This window comes from Drosophila ficusphila, unplaced genomic scaffold (assembly GCF_018152265.1).
Source record: "Drosophila ficusphila isolate 14025-0441.05 unplaced genomic scaffold, ASM1815226v1 contig_791, whole genome shotgun sequence".
NCBI lineage: Eukaryota > Metazoa > Arthropoda > Insecta > Diptera > Drosophilidae > Drosophila > Drosophila ficusphila.
Window position 1 is genome coordinate 21,909,304 of NW_025064737.1, and position 15,676 is coordinate 21,924,979.

Consider the following 15,676-nt stretch of genomic DNA (forward strand, 5'->3'; position numbering starts at 1 on the left):
TTGCTTAAGGTAAATTTGCTATAACTTTATTTTCAACCATAAACATGAAAACAAAAAGGAAATTAGCCTTGTCGAGCTGAGAGACCCCAAAAGGCATGGGTGGCAGCCCAGTGATTGCTAGGAGGATGTGCTCGCTAGGTTAGGAGGATGTATTCGCTAGATTAAGAGGTGTACTTGCTTGGTTCGGTGGGTTACCGGGGGCACCCACCGGAGTCGGATTTTGAAACATCGATACTATCGTTTGTATGCCCGATTTGTATTCAAGGTACATAGACAACTCTACTGCTCCAACCGGTTGGGAAAACGTTGTTCAACCGTTTGGGAACCGATTGTGAGGTTGGAATAACAAGCAAAGATATCAACCGATGGTGGGGTGATCGGCTAAGGCCGAACCCGATACAACAACCCTACTGTTCTGCCAGTTTCTTTTTGGGGATTTTTATTCAAGCTACATCGATACATTATCAACAACCCTATCGCTCCACCAGTTTGTTTTTGGGGAGGGCTAAGACCCGCGCGCTGACTATAAATTAATTCCTGGAAAATCGTCGTGTCGCTAGTCGTGCATAGTTAACAAACGTAACCAAGAGTATTACAGTTGCCCGGACGAGTGACAAGCAAAAGCAAAAATAGTAGTTACTTTACGGAAAGCAATAAAACGAATTAAAAATGTTCTCACGACCCAGGTAAGCTTTTTGCAAGGACTCGCGGCCAGGATGTGAGTGTGTGTGAGTGCTTGGGGGCGGGAATTATGCAACATTTCGCGATTCGGGACGAGGAGCTGCCCCAGCTGGTAGCCCAGTGACCTAGTCATTCGGATTCGGATCAGACGAGTAGCCGCCAAGGCGTCGGTATCGGTGTACCACCCCTTTCTTTTTTCTATGGCGCAGCTTTCGTTTTCATTGGCACAAACAAAACGTACGGCAGGGACTCCTTATGTGCGAGCGAGAGGGATTCGCACATGGCCTGACATTGACCCTGTTGTGTCGCTCCCTCTTTGCACTTCCTGATTTTCGGCGAGCAGCTGTTCGCAGAATTTTCACTTTTCCCTTGCAGTTGCATAAGAGTTTTCGAATTTACCTTCATTTTTTGGCTGCCAAAACAACGAACAGCTGAAAAAATCAATGGGGTGCACAGAAAAAAAATGCAAAAAACTTGTATCTATTCATGTGAACACGAAAAAGTTCTCAGCACGAGAAAGCAAACATTTAAGAGAGCAGTTTAGTTTTTTTTGCCAATAGACAAGTTCAGTTTTTGTTTTTGAATATCACAGTTTTCCTTAATTGTGCAATTATAAAACTTGGTATCTTTTATTTCATGTGTAGCGAAAAAGCAACACCTTCACGTCCATGGACATGGACGTATATTCGAAAGATGGTCTGGCAAAATTCTAAAATTAGTGTGTATACAGAAACAATATGTGTTGTGTTTTGCCTCTGTAAGCGTTTTTCGTTGCCAAGTTCATCAAAAATGTTTCAGCTGGCTCGCTACTTTGCGTCTCTTTCCCACGCAAACCGTTAGCCAGAAGCGAAGAAATTCGCTCAACCAAAAATTTAAGAGTTTAATGAACTTTGCCAACTTTTTGCCTTCAGAGATTAGTTGATGGAGACCATATTCTTAGGGCTTTTGGGGGCCCTAAAAATAATTAATGGTAGCCGCGCGCACACACTCATAGATATACAATATCACTCGAAAGCATTTACGACACGCACTTATTCCGTGTATTTGCCTCAGATATGCGAAATTATTTAGCACTTGACGAGGGGCTCATGTGAGTGCCGATCAAACAGTTGGGGAAAATAGACGAATGCCAGATAGCGTTACCAATACGATAATTATCGCTCCGAAATGCTCGCATTGTCGGCGGAAGGGATCTCTGGGGTCTCGTCATGGGGTTCTCAGCGCGGCGCACGTCATTAACCGGTTCCAACTTGACCAAAATCCGATACCATCGCCGACCCACTCCCCTCGGGCATGATTTCATCAATGAACCGCAAACAGAAATTAGTCACACGCCTCTGTTTCTCCTATTTGCCTCTCGTAATTAGCACCATCCAATGGAACTGGAAGCCAGCTGAAATTTACAGCGGAGGTCAAAAGAATAGCGCTCGATCTAAGGTCACTGGTACGCGGTAGGAACAGAATTGTATAACCAGGACTTGATTTTAATTATTTGATAATAAATTGTCAAGTGCATAATTTATTTTTGTAAGCACTTCATTACAAGTAGTGGGAAGTTTGCCACGTAATCTTATCTAAGTGAGTTCTATAAGTTCAATAACAATAATGTTTTCAAGTTGAATGATCGAAAATAATTATTAAAGAGATACTCTGGTTAGTAATTGATTGAGTTGTACACTCTTAAGGACCGTGTTTAAAACTAAATACTTTTCCGCAGGCAACAATAAGTAAACTATAAACCTGAAAATATGTTTTGCTTATTGGAAACTTAAGATTTCGGAGCTAATATTATGATCGGAGGTGTTGGTGGATTTTATCGTCATGTTGCCAGGCCATCCATCCCCCTTATCGCCGGCGATGTGGATTCCGGGGGACAGTTGTAAACAATGCGGCTTAGTTTGCCTTCTTTTTTGCTTTTCATTTTATATTTTGGCGTGCCCAGCGCGGTGATAAACAGAAAGCAGCTGACGTCGACCTTGGAAATAGTTTTTATATTCCGTGTTTAGATGTGTGTTTGCTTTTGTGTGCGTGTGGGGTGGAAAACCTCCCACGGCAAAGTCAAGAACGCCAGGGGGGAGCTCTCCACCGCTGGCCCATCTCAATGTCAAGAGTGCCCGTCCGGGGGTGCTCCAATTGCTCTGCTGATAACTGACACACGTAATGCACTTTTCTGAATTGCAGCTTGTGCGGAACCGTTGGCAAATTGTGCCGCTGCGGCACTTCGGCAGCGGGAATTACTGCGTTCCCAGCAGCAACAGTGCCGGCCTCCCGAAACTATCACGAGGTGGTGGGCGACATCATCTGCCCCTCGCAGGTGCGCGGCATAGATCACATCCGTGATCCACGCCTCAACAAGGTAAAAATCTTTCCCAAACACTTGGTGTATGATTAATTCATCACAAAAACTTGATTACTTAACAAGTTATAAGGGAACTCCAAAACACATAACTACGTAAAACTTTTATCGCAAGCATGAGCTTATCAGTAAATGATAAAACAATTTATCACATAATTGAAATTTATTTTTAGTTATGTGTACACAAAACACAACAAATTATACTACATATATGATAAGCAATTTGATTACGTATCGATTTTAACTTGATGCCTTTTTAAGCCTTTCCATTAATTTTTATTACTCACCTAAGCAAAAGTAAAATATTATTCGGTTAATTTATCCATTTGTTTGAAAACAAAGTTAATTGCTCACATAAAAATAATTTTTCCTTAACCGTTTCAGGGCCTGGCCTTCACTCTCGAGGAGCGCCAGACTCTGGGCATCCATGGACTTCAGCCGGCGCGATTCAAGACGCAGGAGGAGCAGCTGCAATTGTGCAAGATCGCCGTGAACCGCTACACAGAGCCGCTTAACAAGTATCTCTACCTGAGCGATCTGTACGATCGCAATGAGCGCCTGTTCTTCCGTTTCCTCTCGGAAAACATCGAGGATCTCATGCCCATTGTGTACACACCCACTGTGGGTTTGGCCTGCCAGCGCTTTGGCCTGATCTACAGGCGTCCCCATGGTCTCTTCGTTACCTTCAACGACCGAGGTCACATCTTCGATGTGATGAAGAACTGGCCGGAGCCCAATGTCCGTGCCATCTGCGTGACGGATGGTGAGCGAATCCTGGGACTGGGCGATCTGGGTGCCTGTGGCATGGGCATTCCCGTGGGCAAGCTGGCCTTGTACACGGCTCTGGCCGGAATCAAACCCCACCAGTGCCTGCCCATCGTGGTGGATGTGGGCACCAACAACATCGATCTGCTGGAGGATCCCCTGTACGTGGGCCTGCGCCAAAAGCGAGTGGTTGGTCGGGAGTACGATGACTTCATCGACGAGTTCATGGAGGCGGTGGTGCAGCGCTATGGCCAGAACACCCTCATCCAGTTCGAGGACTTTGGCAACCACAATGCATTTAGGTTTCTGGACAAGTACCGCAACACGTACTGCACCTTCAACGACGACATCCAGGGCACCGCCTCCGTGGCCGTCGCCGGTTTGTATGCCTCTAAGCGGATTACTGGTAAGTCCTTCAAGGACTACACCTTCCTGTTCGCCGGAGCGGGTGAAGCGGCCATCGGCATCGCTGATCTGACCGTTAAGGCCATGGTCCAGGATGGCGTGCCCATCGAGGAGGCGTACAACAGGATCTACATGGTTGACATCGATGGTCTGCTGACCAAGGGCCGCAAGGTGGGCAACCTGGATGGCCACAAACTCAACTACGCCAAGGATATTGCTCCGATGACAGATCTCGGCGAGATTGTTTCCACCATCAAACCCAGTGTAAGTGATTTTTTGGTGTTTCCCGTATGGAAATTTTACTATTTTTGATATTATCAACAGGTGCTTATTGGTGCTTCGGCAGCTGCTGGAATTTTCACACCTGAAATCCTGCGCACCATGGCTGATAACAACGAGAGGCCCGTGGTGTTCGCCCTGTCCAATCCCACCAGCAAGGCGGAGTGCACCGCCGAAGATGCTTACAAGCACACGGATGTGAGTGGCTTTAATCTCCGCTCCATTTCAACTTACTTTAATGAAATCTTTTTCTCTGACAGGCTCGTGTGATCTTTTCGTCTGGATCTCCGTTCCCACCGGTTCAGGTCGGTGACAAGACCTTCTACCCGGGACAGGGCAACAATGCCTACATCTTCCCCGGCGTTGGCTTGGGCGTCATCTGCACAGGCACCCACCACATCCCCGACGAAATGTTCCTAATCGCCGCCCAGGAGTTGGCCAACTTTGTTGAGCCCAGCGACATTGAGCGAGGATCGCTGTACCCTCCTTTGTCGAGCATCCGGGAGGTGTCCATGAACATTGCCGTTGGCGTGACAAAATGTGCCTACGATAGAGGTGAGATACACATTATATATCTTTAATAAGTTTGAAGCTAACTAAACGAAGAATAATTTGCAAATCCTCTAATTACATTTAACATTTGTAGGCTTGGCATCTACCTATCCGGAGCCGCAGGACAAGCGCAAGTGGCTGGAGAACCAGCTGTACAACTTCAACTATGAGAGCTCCATGCCAGCGACCTGGACCTGGCCACGAATGCCCTTCATTAAAACTCGTGATTTAGTGCCCACGGAACTCTATGGAAAACAAAGTGATAATTAATTTTTTTCTTTATTTATTTTAGGCGAAGAAAGCCCGCTCATTGCCGCCATCAAATAGAAAGCATTAAAGTGTTCAACTGATTGATGGCACCGTTCTGTTTTGCATCTAACACACTCTACTACTTCAAGCGTACACCATCAGCACCAAGCAACCAACCAACCGACTACTAACCAAGCCTACTCTAGACTAGAAGAACAAATTTTCAAGTGCTAACTTTATTTAAATGTTTCTTGACCAATTCGTTGGTATCGTTTGCCGAGCTCCGAGGTTTGAGTCTGCTGCTCCAGCTTTTTCCACAATGTTGACAAAATTATTGTTATAATGCCACTAGATCTTTGGACATATATGCGGAAAAGTTAGAGGCTTTGAGACAAATAACGAAGCCAGCGAATTAGTTCTTAAGTGTATTTTCAAATTGTTCATAGTATTATGTATGTATGCCGTGTTTTTATATTTGTATAAATTATCATGTTATTAATTTTGTGATACCAAAACGAAACCAAACGACGCTGACGACTGTGACGATGACTACGCCTCTAAAAAAAAGCAATTACGCAGTATTCTATCCTATCACTATCCTATCTGTATTTAATCTATGCTATGTTTATGGTTTGCTGTATCTACCACCCAATTGGCTTTGCAGTCCCATTCCCCCGCCGCTTGCCATTACCTCCCTGCATTCTCTGTGCATCCCAGCTTCCGATCTGATCTGCTCTGTCTACTACTACTAACTCTGACGGCGGCATCAAGCGAGCTCTGAGGCTATATATATATACCTACCCAATTCACGCTTAATCACCCACCCGAAATTCGACAATTGATTGACTTATCTATTGCAATATGTTCCTTTCGTTGACATACAGAGAATGAAGAAATTATGTAAATTATCGATTTCCCCAACCAACCGACCGCCTAGAACAATTGGCTACATAGCAGAGCTAACTGCTTCGAGAACTGGTGAGAGCAACCCAACCAACCACCCAACCAACCAATCATCCAACTGATTCCACATGTAAAACAACTTAACTCGCTGCCGTTAACCAACAACAATCTATATTTTTTACTTTATGATTTTTATCGTTTAGTTTCCCTATATCTTAAGATATATTCGAGTGACGATTCTGTTTGTTGTTTAGCCATGTCTGATATTTATTAACGCAATTAAGCAGCTTTGTTATAATTTATTGTTACCAAGGTCGAGCTAATGTATCAATAACTAGAACCCTATCCCTAAAGATCGATCGGACCGATTCAGCCATTGTACCACGGACTAGATGATGATGATGTGCGATAAACAATAAAATAAAACAAAAGTTAAATGCTGACGTTTCTGCTTAATGGGATCCTTTATAAAAAGTATTCGCTTGCGATCTCTTCAAGCCTCTTTGTTCGCCGAGCTTTTCGGGGAGAGAAATTCAAGTTTTGCTGGGAAAGAGAGTAAGAGACAAGTTTTGACTGAACCCAGATCGCATTCAATTTACTTGTCTTATTTTTTTCTGGGAAAGTATAAACAAATGTTTGATAATATTCGGATATTCCCACAAACTGGCATTAATATTCCAAATCACAGGGGGGAAGTGGAGGCAGCCTTTAGAACTGAGAGATTTAAGCTCTGGTTCAATCTTGATTTGTTTCTCCCGTCTGCTGGCTGCCAAGTATAAAACGCAACTTCTCAGCTAGCTATCTTCCAGTCGAGCTCGGAGCGTCTGTTTGCCCAGATTCACAGAGTCACACGTCACACTTCAGGTTTCGATCAGTCCAGATCAGCGATCTCAGCGAGATGATAGGCCGCAGCCTCGCCGTTCTATATGGCATTGCCCTCGTGTCGTCGATGGGCGTGAAATCTGCCCAAGCAGGTTAGAGGAATTCTCTGAATCCGAATCTCAATCTGAATCGGAGTCCGCGTCAGTGCAATGCTAATATTGGTGTACATTACATGGGTCAGCCTACGCCGACGACTGCACCACTCCGGATGGCGACCAGGGTAGCTGCATGCCCTTCTCCTCCTGCCGGACCATCGAGGAGCGGCTCACAAGTGCCCAGAAGTCGGGACAGAAGGTGCCGCCCGAGTACGCCGCCTATCTGCAGAAGGCCTCCTGCGGCGAGTTCAATGGAGTGGTGAGTCTGAACCCCTGTTTTTCAAGGCCACTCTGCGCCAGGAAACAAAGTGTCCAAAGAGCAATGAACAGTGCGAAATCCAATACATCGAACAAGTGTCAACATAATCTTTAATCAACATATATAATTGATTCGTATGAAAAATCCCCTTAATATATACAATATGTATATTCAAGCCGGTTGACAATTAAAGTGCGCGCATCGTTATCAATATTAAAAACTATAAAGGTTTTTATTTTGTGTTTTACATTAGTCTCTGCATTAAAATAGTATAATATTTTTTACTATTGTCAAGTTTTATTATTGTTTACACAAACAGCTTTTCAATTCCATTAGGGGACTTACATCCTAATCGTATTTAAATATAGCAATTCATTTATTGACCTTGTAATCGTATCGGTAACAAGATAATGGACCTAAGCCAATAAAAATAGTGACAATTTTATTTATTTTGCATATTTGAACAGATATATTTCAGTCTCAAACGTATCTGTTACTTTATTGTAAGAATAATTTTATAAGTTCTTGTAAATGTGTTGATCCTATATTAAAACTATCTCTTTTTTTCAGCGCCACTTTTGCTGTCCCGCCGCCCAGATCCAACACAACTCCAAGGTGATGAGCCTTTTTAAGGACGAGAACTTTGACTGCGGCAACTTCCTTAATCAGAGGGTGGCCAATGGATACGAGGTGAAGCTCTCCTCCAGACCATGGATGGCTTTGCTCCGTTACCAGCAGTTTGGGGTACCGCGATTCCTCTGCGGCGGAGCCCTCATCTCCGAGCGTAAGTTTCCTCTTCTCAAAAGAGTTTTCTAGATACATTAAATTAAATATTTTACTGTAGGTTACATCCTGACGGCTGCCCACTGTGTTCACGGTCTTCAGAATGATCTGTACGTATAAAAATCACTTACAAAAACGTTTTCACAATTCCATTTATATTATCAACTCTTAGCTATGAGATTCGCCTGGGCGAGCATCGTATCTCCACGGATGAGGACTGTCGCCAGCAGGGACGTAAAAAGAAATGTGCACCGCCAGTTGTAGATGTGGGCATTGAGAAGCATCTGATCCATGAGCACTACGATTCCCGTCACATCATGAATGACATTGCTTTGCTGCGTCTGAATAGAAGTGTTCCATTTCAGAGTAAGTTAAGTCGTTAATAGCAATTATCAGTCATTATTTAAATGATATATAACCAATTAGAGCACATCAAACCCGTTTGCCTGCCCATCACGGATGAGCTGAAGCAGCAGGCGGAGCAGATAAACACCTACTTTGTGACTGGCTGGGGAACCACGGAGAATGGCTCCTCCTCAGATGTGCTGCTCCAGGCGAATGTCCCCCTCCAACCACGATCAGCCTGCTCCCAGGCCTACCGAAGGATGGTGCCCTCCACCCAGCTCTGCGTGGGTGGTGGCGATCTGCAGGATTCCTGCAAGGGCGACTCCGGTGGCCCACTCCAAGCTCCAGCTAATTACTTGGGTGGGTTCGCTCCGAAGATGGTGGAGTTTGGAATCGTAAGCCAGGGCGTGGTCTCCTGCGGGCAGATCAGTCTTCCGGGTCTGTACACCAACGTCGGGGAGTTCGTCCAGTGGATCACGGACACCATGGCCAGCAATGGCCTTTAAGGAGGGCCATCAGTTGTTAGAGTGTATCTTAGTAGTTAGTCCAACCCAAAAAATATATCATACACATATTTGTAAACGCAATTACCGCCTGTGTTCTTATTGGGAGTTCGTTTTGAATAAAATAACACGTTTAAAGGTAAATTTCTAGCTTATCAGACGATTCCTGGAATTTTATCAGACTTTGTTTTTAACCATTTTTATAAGCCTTTTTGAATATACATACATATAATAAACAGGTAGTAATGTCTTTATTATTACAAAATGATTTATTGCCTACAACTATCCAGATTTTCTTCCCTTTCCCACTATTTTCATTTCTCGGGTATGAATCATAAAAACATATTGTTATTCAATGGCTAACGGTTGATTATTAACTAGTCTTAGCACAGACCGGCTAATAAATTGAATATGAACAATCAGAATTACACAATTATATGTATATTTTACTTATGAGTAATACCTCTGAACTTCTTAATTGGTCAAGTAAAATTAGGCACACTGTATGTTGCCTAGGGGGTAAATAGGCTTAAGCTTTTACACTAGAAGTAAAGGTTCTCTATTAATCAATCGAGGTAATCTCTCTAATTTATGAGTTCAATTGAAAAGTACGTCCCTGAAGGGAACTCAGATAGGCTTATTTCAGATTGTTTATAATCGCAGATTAGCTATAAAATACTCAAGTACATAAATACGTATTAAAAGTCAAATCTTTAAAGGCAAGATTTTCCGACCTAACCTAAGTGACTGGTACTCTAAACTTAGCAAGTTTTTTTTAGCAAACCGCAATTTTTGGGGGGTTTTTGCACGCATCTTACCCCCGATGCTGGGAATTTCTGTTCTGGAAATTCCATGATACACATCATATCCATATCCAAAGAACGAGTTTTGATCCAACGATCAGACAGGCGTCGACTTGCAGCATGGGCGTAGCCAGGTGAATGGGGAATTGGAGAGCATACTAATTGAGAAAAAAAGTACCGCTTTTAATGGGTGTTTAGCCCACCTGTTGAACTCCAGTGACGCGTGCCAGTCCCCGCGACTCTCTAGCTGATTGCCAGTCGGCGGACGAGGGAATCGGGGGCAGAGGAGGATATAGACTTTGTTTTATTGAGACATGAGAGCCGGCTGAGAACGAAAAAGCGCCCGATTCACTGTGGGGTTTCCTGGAATTTAATCGCTTTTCCCACGCTCCACGCTTCAAGCTCCACGCTCTAAGCTCCGCGATCGCTTTTCGCTTTTCGCTTGATCGGTGTTAGTAATGAAATAGATTATGTTTCGGTACTATAACCCTAGGTACTTTAGATATTCTGAAGAGTCTTTAATGCTTTGTTTTTATGTACATACGTTATATTGAGAGAATTGAAAAAGCATATGGTATAAACATATAAAAAACTCATCAATTGTTAAGCCAATGTGTAATATGTTTATTATAGTAATAAATGATAAATGATGAAGATTTTTAAAAATAATTTTTTAACTGGTAAAGTTGTTGAGTAAACTGAACTACGTAAAGCTCACCACAGAGTAAAAATGAAACATGTTATTAAATGTTTACCAGTTAAGCGCTGCTGGTAGTGATGATCACTGATTATAGTACAGGCCTACGGGATCCGACAACACTTGCTTGATACGGTAGTACGAGACTAGTACCTGACACTACATTCTCGATCCGCGTAAGCGTGCTCTTATGGCAGCGGCTCAAAACCTGTATCGGCGATCTGGGGTTGCGCTCAGCTATTGATCATTAATGCTGTCCGGATCGGGGTGGCACTTCCCCGAGCACGCGAGTCAGAGGTACAAAAGCCCGGCACACGTCGACCTGCGGCTCATTCCAAGTTGAACGGTTAAGCGCTCAGGTCGAATAGCAGATCTCAGATCGGGAACAGTATCTCCGAACAGTGGAGCCAGCATCTGGGCTTGAGACAGGTTCCCAACAATAGCAGGAAAACCTCCCTCATCAATTACATCCGATCACTGCTCACAGCAATCAGTCAGGATGGTTCTTATGGCACTTTTAACCTTCGCTTTCATCTTGTGCGCCATGGCACAGCTGGCTCTCAGCCGTAAGTTATTGCCGGGGATTCATTTGAGGAAGGTGGCTACAATAATGTTGACTTGCAGAGAGCAGTTGCGTCACTCCGGTTGGAGCAGCGGGTCAGTGCATCCGTTACCAGGAGTGTCCGTTCGTTCAAAGGATTACTGACATCTACGGCCGTAACATTCCCCAGACCATCTACAGTCAGATACAGCAAATGCAGTGCCAAGGCAGCTCAAATGTAAGTCAGCGACTTAATTATTTAATATTTTGTAACTTGCAAGCATTATGATCATAAATGAAGAAATATATATTTCATATTTCATATATTATCTCTTTAAGTGGGAGTAAAAGCACATTTTATTTAATCCAATTTCCGATAAACAGGGTTTCCATCTTTGCTGCCCTAATGAGGGCACTCCTCAGTCCTCCCGTAAAGCCTCGACGAAGGTCATTCGATCGGAGGGCGGAAATCTGAGCCGATACAGCAGGCAGGGTCTGCAAATCCTAAACGCAGTGACCAACTGCGGCAACAAGGGCAATCCCAAGGTCAGCGGTGGCAAGACAGCCAAGCCCGGAGACTTTCCCTGGGTGGCACTACTCAAGTACAATATCAACAATCCGCGTCCATTCCTCTGTGGAGGCAGCCTCATCAGCGATCGCCACATCCTTACTGCAGCCCACTGCATTGTCGGCCAACCCGAAGTGTAAGTATCCCTTAAATTACTACTATTAAATTTCCAAGAGTTTTATTTAAACTTTCTTTTGATTAATTGCAATAAATAACTCATATATGAGCCAAAGATTAGATACGATAATTATTTCCATTTGGCAAGTTTTTGCGCCTTACTTTTCACTTGATGACTAATTTTTTCGGAAACTTGTCTGTGTTGCAGAATTGCTGTTCGACTGGGTGAGCACGATCTGGAGTCGGAGGAGGACTGCCACTACCTGGGTGGCATCAACCGCGTCTGCCTGCCGCCGTACGAGGAGTTCGGCATCGAGAAGATTCACGTGCACCCCAGCTACGTCCATGGGCAGATCAGCTACGATATAGCCGTCATCAAGTTGGACCGAGTGGTCAAGGAGAAATCTCACATCAAGCCCGTCTGCTTGCCCATCGATCAGAAGTCCCAGGAGCTGGACTTCGACCAGAGTTTCTTCATCGCCGGATGGGGCGGAACCGACAAGGCGGTGGCTGCCACCAAACTTCAGCAGGCCCTGATCACACGAAAGAATCTGAACGAGTGCCGCAAGTTCTACAACAAAGATGACGTGACGGACAACCACATTTGCGCCACGGGAACCGGAATCAAGCACACCTGCCAGGGGGATTCCGGGGGTCCCGTCTTCTTCAAGCACCGGTTCAAGAACACCTACCGAGTGGTTCAGTATGGCGTGGTCTCCTTCGGCGGTAGCCGATGTGGCCGGGCCGAGAATCAGCCGGGAGTTTTCTCCAGCGTCATCGACATGTTGCCCTGGATCACTCAGAACCTGGAGTAGAATATCGACACCTGATGAAATTGCCTCAGACGACATCACCTTATTTATATACGCAGTCCTAACATCACTTGCCTTAGTCTTTCCATATGGTATATATATATTTATTAAATACATTTTATAAGCAGCAGTAATCAGATTGAATTTGTTATTTTGGAGGGATAAGAGGAAATTATTATTTAAATATTTCTTTTTCAAAAGTAAAAGTAAAGGAAGCAGTACCTTAGCTTCAGATTTCATCATAAATGCAATCGATTATATCTGAAATGCCTCTGAGCTTAGAGCCACGTATCTTTCGCAATCGCAGATCATTCGATATAAACGTGATTCCGGAACTACAAAATCTTACTGGCATTACACTAAACTCTTCCAAGATTGCTTTAAATTGTGATCTCTGATCAAAAGGTTTAATTCAAAGCTCTGAGTCACCTGCAAAGGTATGCTATAATTTGCGGTTAGCTATTGCATATATTGTCCATATAATTTATTTGTCCAGAATCTGGATAGAAAGTTAGATTTGCCACTATATGATTAGTACCATGCTATAGCGGATTCTGACGTATTTTTCAAATTTAACAATGTGAATCACTGACCTATCCACTTTATTAGGCAACAATGACTTTTGTTTTATGGGATTTCGATTTAATAAATCAACAGTCGCGTCTGCTTCATGGTACATTTAACATTGAACTAAATCCCAGCCAATAAAACAAAGTAGTTAAAATAATGTGGGCCAACCGGGAACAATGGAAAGATGGCTATCATAAGGAAATGGAAGGGGCCTATTGTTATTGAATCCCAACTGCCGAAAAGGACATGAAAGCAAAGACTGGTCAAACAGTTCGGTTTATTCCGCTGGATAGTTCACAATGCACTGCAGCCGACTCCAGGGTTTTTTATTAAAGATGTAAGGTATTTTTTTATAAGCATATTTCTACTATAAAAAAATTTTCATTCAGGATTCTATACTTGGTAACCTTTTACCACACGCTGCCCTTCTTTGCAAGTGTCTCCATGTCATTGCTGCATAGCTATTTTTCCTCGTCGGTCTCTTTCAATTTGGATACCATTTAGTAAGTATAAGAATAATAAATGTTCTCTCGGAAAACTTAACTTTCTATTTATACTGAATAGCTTAAACTGGAACTCCACTTTTCCGGCCATTACTGTATGCGAGATATATAACGCAGAAAGGATTTGGGATCTGAGTGACTCACATTTTGGCGTGGAGCATGACATGCACGTCGATGATTTCATCTCAGAAATCGTATTTTACCGTGGTGTTTGCAGCAGCTGCGAGGATTGCTCCAGGCTTAAATGTCCTGCCAATTTTACCCTGCTAGTGGATGTGGTGGGTTGGTCATACATATATTTATATCCAATTGATAGGCATTTGACTATTGCATCCTTGCAGTTCCGCACCAAATGCCACCAGTTGCTGGATAACTGCACCTACCTAAACGAACTATTCGACTGCTGTGATCAGTTTCTGCCATTGCCCACGGAATACGGTTTGTGTTACTCCTTCAACTCGCACCAGGCCCGCAAGGTGTCCCACGTGCAGTTCACCAATAACAGGATGACGGGACCGGGCCGTCTCAATTTCCATGCCGCCGCCGACATTCAGTTGTACGTGCATGCCCCGATTGATGTGCCCTATCAGTTTTCGGAGGGCATGATCCGGGAAACGGTGTTGCTAGGCCACTACAAGGAGCTGATCCTCAACGTAATCGAGGTGCACAACGACGAGAGTGTCCACGACCTGAGTTTGGATCAGCGGCGATGTCGCTATGGCCACGAGCACGTCGAGGAACGGCAGGGCATCTACGAGTTCTACAGCTACTCCGGATGCGTGGTTGAGTGCACAGTTCTGCTTCAGCTGGAAAACTGCAACTGCACCAGCCATTTCATGGCCCTTCCCGGCCAGAATACCCTGCCCGCCTGCGACTACCGCGGTCTCATCTGCCTCACTCGCATTCGCGACAAGATCATGTCGGAGCGTAAGTCCTGCGAGTGCATGAGCTCCTGCGAGGAGCCGGAGTACAACATCATCTACAACTCGGAGGATGAGTAAGTCCATGTACAACATTTCCCTACATAACAAGTACTAAATAAATGTAACTGCCTTCAGGGATGATGAGGGCTCGGATGATGTTTCGAAAATAGAAGTGGCTCTGGTTGAACTTCCAACTCAACGCTACGTTCGTCGGGTCACAAAAACAATTTTGGATTTCTTAAGTAAATCTATTCTTCAATCCCTTTAAAAGCATCTAGGTTCTAAAACCAAAACTTTGTCTTTTAGTTTCCCTCGGAGGTCTAGTTGGCCTGTTCTTCAACACATCCGCTTTGCGAATAGTGGAGGCTATCGTTATCTGTTTGCGATATAGAAAAACCATGGTGAATTGGGTTAAACGTATTTGGATTGGCACGGTGAAATATTTACAGATCTTAGACCAGTCGAATTAAGTCACAATAATATCATAACAATTAAACTATAGTTGTCTTTCAATAGGGAGTATCATGGGCAAGGGGCTGCACCGGATGTGTGGATACGTGGAAGGCGAAGCTCAACTCCGTGCCATTTTCTGCGCCACATAGGCGGGATTTTCCGGGGAGCTGTGCCAAGTGGGCGGCGTTATAAAATGCAGAAGAGTTTGAAGATAGTCCGGCAAGTACATGAAGCTGGAGAACAGGACCAGAAACAGCATGATCAGGAAGAATCCATCTGGTTAAGAGATAATCCGGATTAGCGATTTGCCTTTGTCTTGGAACTTCGATACTCACTAATCAACTTCCTTTCCCAGGGCTCCAGCATATTGATGCACGTCACCAGTTCATATTGCCGGTAGGCGTGGCTGGCCAAGTTCTTTAAATTTAGCATTTTTCGGTGACTAAAGTCCAAAAAGTTCCAGTCGAAGTAAATGAAGTACAAGAAATTGTAAACAAAACAACATATGTTACACAGAGTGTCAATAGCTGGTTGGCATAGAACTAAAGCAATTCACAGTATCGTTTGCTATCGCGTAATTATGTTATATCAATAAGCTTTTGTCAATGGAAACTTAACATTTTTGTTAAGTC

General features: G+C 44.0%; 5 protein-coding genes across 6 annotated transcripts; 4 read left to right on the plus strand and 1 right to left on the minus strand.

Annotated features, from left to right (window-relative positions):
- The first annotated feature begins 474 nt into the window (after positions 1-474).
- Positions 475-6,633, plus strand: LOC108086573 (NADP-dependent malic enzyme). 2 transcript variants are annotated; one of them, XM_017183528.1, is made up of 7 exons: positions 475-686; positions 2,863-3,037; positions 3,422-4,471; positions 4,532-4,684; positions 4,747-5,041; positions 5,133-5,297; positions 6,172-6,633. In XM_017183528.1, the coding sequence occupies exons 1-7, from the start codon at positions 670-672 to the stop codon at positions 6,189-6,191; spliced, it is 1,875 nt and encodes a 624-aa protein (XP_017039017.1). In that variant the 5' UTR covers positions 475-669; the 3' UTR covers positions 6,192-6,633. The 2 variants fall into 2 exon arrangements, with proteins under 2 accessions (XP_017039017.1, XP_017039019.1); XM_017183530.2 differs by having other exon boundaries at positions 5,133-5,261; positions 5,331-6,633.
- Positions 6,634-7,003: 370 nt separating this feature from the next.
- Positions 7,004-9,141, plus strand: LOC108086574 (serine protease grass). The gene is made up of 6 exons (XM_017183531.1): positions 7,004-7,164; positions 7,254-7,426; positions 7,997-8,210; positions 8,271-8,319; positions 8,382-8,575; positions 8,636-9,141. Exons 1-6 carry the CDS (start codon positions 7,089-7,091, stop codon positions 9,058-9,060), a joined length of 1,131 nt encoding a protein of 376 aa, XP_017039020.1. The 5' UTR covers positions 7,004-7,088; the 3' UTR covers positions 9,061-9,141.
- A 1,748-nt stretch (positions 9,142-10,889) lies between these two features.
- Positions 10,890-12,729, plus strand: LOC108086521 (serine protease grass). Its single transcript, XM_017183450.1, has 4 exons — positions 10,890-11,123; positions 11,182-11,336; positions 11,483-11,802; positions 11,992-12,729. Exons 1-4 carry the CDS (start codon positions 11,057-11,059, stop codon positions 12,596-12,598), a joined length of 1,149 nt encoding a protein of 382 aa, XP_017038939.1. The 5' UTR covers positions 10,890-11,056; the 3' UTR covers positions 12,599-12,729.
- A 721-nt stretch (positions 12,730-13,450) lies between these two features.
- Positions 13,451-15,061, plus strand: LOC108086595 (degenerin del-1). Its single transcript, XM_017183564.1, has 6 exons — positions 13,451-13,502; positions 13,555-13,668; positions 13,730-13,946; positions 14,010-14,665; positions 14,727-14,833; positions 14,898-15,061. Exons 1-6 carry the CDS (start codon positions 13,465-13,467, stop codon positions 15,059-15,061), a joined length of 1,296 nt encoding a protein of 431 aa, XP_017039053.1. The 5' UTR covers positions 13,451-13,464.
- Positions 14,998-15,552, minus strand: LOC108086597 (serine palmitoyltransferase small subunit B). The gene is made up of 2 exons (XM_017183567.1): positions 15,380-15,552; positions 14,998-15,320 (listed from the first exon to the last, which is right to left on the minus strand). The coding sequence occupies exons 1-2, from the start codon at positions 15,474-15,476 to the stop codon at positions 15,163-15,165; spliced, it is 255 nt and encodes an 84-aa protein (XP_017039056.1). The 5' UTR covers positions 15,477-15,552; the 3' UTR covers positions 14,998-15,162.
- Positions 15,553-15,676: the final 124 nt, after the last annotated feature.

Bases quoted from the DNA above. Each gene is read 5' to 3' on its own strand.
- LOC108086573 (XM_017183528.1), top strand. The intron at 4,472-4,531 runs GTAAGTGATTTT...TATTATCAACAG, and splicing joins TTTCCACCATCAAACCCAGT to GTGCTTATTGGTGCTTCGGC. The intron at 5,298-6,171 runs GTGATAATTAAT...GTTGACATACAG, and splicing joins GGAACTCTATGGAAAACAAA to AGAATGAAGAAATTATGTAA.
- LOC108086574 (XM_017183531.1), top strand. From the start codon at position 7,089: ATGATAGGCCGCAGCCTCGCCGTTCTATATGGCATTGCCCTCGTGTCG. The intron at 8,211-8,270 runs GTAAGTTTCCTC...ATTTTACTGTAG, and splicing joins CGGAGCCCTCATCTCCGAGC to GTTACATCCTGACGGCTGCC. The intron at 8,576-8,635 runs GTAAGTTAAGTC...ATAACCAATTAG, and splicing joins TAGAAGTGTTCCATTTCAGA to AGCACATCAAACCCGTTTGC.
- LOC108086521 (XM_017183450.1), top strand. From the start codon at position 11,057: ATGGTTCTTATGGCACTTTTAACCTTCGCTTTCATCTTGTGCGCCATG. The intron at 11,124-11,181 runs GTAAGTTATTGC...GTTGACTTGCAG, and splicing joins GGCACAGCTGGCTCTCAGCC to AGAGCAGTTGCGTCACTCCG. The intron at 11,337-11,482 runs GTAAGTCAGCGA...TCCGATAAACAG, and splicing joins AGTGCCAAGGCAGCTCAAAT to GGTTTCCATCTTTGCTGCCC.
- LOC108086595 (XM_017183564.1), top strand. From the start codon at position 13,465: ATGCACTGCAGCCGACTCCAGGGTTTTTTATTAAAGAT. The intron at 13,503-13,554 runs GTAAGGTATTTT...ATTTTCATTCAG, and splicing joins CAGGGTTTTTTATTAAAGAT to GATTCTATACTTGGTAACCT. The intron at 14,834-14,897 runs GTAAATCTATTC...TTTGTCTTTTAG, and splicing joins AACAATTTTGGATTTCTTAA to TTTCCCTCGGAGGTCTAGTT.
- LOC108086597 (XM_017183567.1), bottom strand. From the start codon at position 15,476: ATGCTAAATTTAAAGAACTTGGCCAGCCACGCCTACCGGCAATATGAA. The intron at 15,321-15,379 runs GTGAGTATCGAA...TCTCTTAACCAG, and splicing joins CTGGGAAAGGAAGTTGATTA to ATGGATTCTTCCTGATCATG.